The following is a 2,125-nucleotide window of genomic DNA, read 5'->3' as shown; positions in this document are numbered from 1 at the left end:
TAAACAAGTTTGAACCATCTATTACTCTTTAATCGTAGATATAAATTAATTAAAATTTGTCGAACACGTACAAGGCTGGCAAATTTAAAAGGCAATATACATAACTTATGTAACATAAGTATAATAAGATTCCCATATGACCACTTGACCAGACAATTGAAGGCCACGAAAGTAGTAAGTAAATGTGTACAAACAAGAAGTTAGATAAAAATCTCTTATCCAAGTAAGACATGCCACATGTGCTAACCTCATTGGAACAAAAGATCCCAAACCTCATCTCCGAATTCAGGTTGCCTCAACACAAACCACAAACTCACCTACCCCACACCCTTCACCCTCCCCTTATGTTTCCCCTCTCCCTTCTCCTAATGCAGCCACACACGATCATCTAATCTTCTCAAGGAAAATGGCTACACAGGCTTTGGTCTCATCGTCTTCGCTCACCTCCTCCGTGGAGTCTGCTAGGCAAATCCTAGCAGCCAGGCCACTTCACACAACATCTTCAAGAAAGGTCTCCTTTGTTGTCAAAGCTGCTTCCACCCCTCCTGTTAAGGTACCCTTTTCTCCTATATATTACTGCATAAAATTAGATCGATTGTTGTCAAATGATGTTTTATGACATGGGTTTTTGGTGTTATGATGTGTTCTTCCTCATATTTGTGTGTGAGTTTGATCATGACTTGATGGGTTATCGTATGTCTACCAGCAAGGAGCTAACAGACAGTTGTGGTTTGCATCCAAGCAATCTCTCTCTTACCTTGATGGAAGGTAATTTCATCGTTCCAACAAAAGAAAGATACAGTTTTTCTTTTGAAGTCAAAGATAAGTGTTACAAACTTAAAAGATTGGCATGAATTGTAGTGGTTTTTTAGAATAAATAAATAGTATATAATATAACTAGAAAGCAAAGAAGTCTTGATCAAACAAGTTCTTTTTCACCTGAGACTTTGAATTTTACAGTCTCCCAGGCGACTTTGGGTTCGACCCACTTGGTCTCTCGGACCCAGAAGGAACCGGAGGATTCATCGAACCCAAGTGGCTAGCATACGGCGAGGTTATCAATGGACGTTTCGCCATGTTGGGTGCAGCTGGCGCCATTGCACCAGAGATCTTCGGCAAGCTTGGGCTCATCCCACCGGAAACCGCCCTCCCTTGGTTCAAGACCGGTGTCATTCCCCCAGCCGGAACATACAACTACTGGGCAGACCCTTTCACCCTATTTGTATTGGAAATGGCGTTGATGGGTTTCGCAGAGCATAGAAGACTCCAAGACTGGTATAACCCAGGGTCAATGGGGAAGCAATACTTCTTGGGGTTGGAGAAAGGTTTTTCAGGGTCGGGTGACCCGGCATACCCAGGTGGGCCGTTCTTTAACCCACTCGGGTTCGGGAAAGATGAGAAGTCAATGAAGGAACTGAAGCTAAAAGAAATCAAGAATGGAAGATTGGCTATGTTAGCAATCTTGGGTTACTTCATTCAGGGTTTGGTGACCGGGGTTGGACCTTTCGAGAACCTGCTGGACCATTTGGCTGATCCTGTCAACAACAATGTCTTGACTAGCCTCAAGTTCCACTAGACTCTCCATTTTCTTTCCTACATCATATGTAATATCATGTGCAGATCGATCTATTTCTTCGGAATACTATTATTAATTTGTAACAAAATTAATGATATATAACGGAAACCTTGTTGCTACTATATGCTTGTGTTGGACAATATAGGATCAATTCTATGCTCAAATCAGTAAGCCAAACTTGGTTTTTGGGGCTGTGGAAAATAGGGGAAAGAGGGGCTGTATGTGTAGCCGAAAACTGATTTTTACTCTTTATAGTTTTCTTTTTCTTCAAACTACTAAGGGTGCATTTGGTTGTGGAAAATTTTTCAAGAAAAACGAAAATTTTGAAAATGCGTTTGATTCGTTCAGTTTTCCAAAGTTTCCTAGGAAAATGAAAATTTTCAGTTTTCCAAATTGTATGTCAATTAGAAAAGTGATTTTTACAGTTTTTCAAAATTCTAAGATGGAAAATAAAAACTCCAACCGTTCCAACCAAACGCGATTTCATTGAAAATTGAAAATTGAAAATGAAAACTCAATACTATTTTCTGAAAACATTTTCATAGAAAA

The 2,125-nt window shown here is 39.9% G+C and overlaps 1 protein-coding gene across 1 annotated transcript; it reads left to right on the top strand.

The window, feature by feature from the left end:
- Window positions 1-339: 339 nt before the first annotated feature.
- LOC111914553 (photosystem I chlorophyll a/b-binding protein 3-1, chloroplastic) lies at window positions 340-1,698 on the top strand. Its single transcript, XM_023910267.1, has 3 exons — window positions 340-553; window positions 707-768; window positions 961-1,698. The coding sequence occupies exons 1-3, from the start codon at window positions 407-409 to the stop codon at window positions 1,574-1,576; spliced, it is 825 nt and encodes a 274-aa protein (XP_023766035.1). The 5' UTR covers window positions 340-406; the 3' UTR covers window positions 1,577-1,698.
- The last annotated feature ends 427 nt before the right edge of the window (window positions 1,699-2,125 follow it).

This window comes from Lactuca sativa, chromosome 7 (genome assembly GCF_002870075.4).
Source record: "Lactuca sativa cultivar Salinas chromosome 7, Lsat_Salinas_v11, whole genome shotgun sequence".
NCBI lineage: Eukaryota > Viridiplantae > Streptophyta > Magnoliopsida > Asterales > Asteraceae > Lactuca > Lactuca sativa.
Note: the sequence above shows the minus strand (reverse complement) of the source record. Positions and strands in the feature narration are given on the sequence as shown.

Bases quoted from the DNA above. Each gene is read 5' to 3' on its own strand.
- LOC111914553 (XM_023910267.1), top strand. From the start codon at position 407: ATGGCTACACAGGCTTTGGTCTCATCGTCTTCGCTCACCTCCTCCGTG. The intron at 554-706 runs GTACCCTTTTCT...TATGTCTACCAG, and splicing joins CTTCCACCCCTCCTGTTAAG to CAAGGAGCTAACAGACAGTT. The intron at 769-960 runs GTAATTTCATCG...TGAATTTTACAG, and splicing joins CTCTCTTACCTTGATGGAAG to TCTCCCAGGCGACTTTGGGT.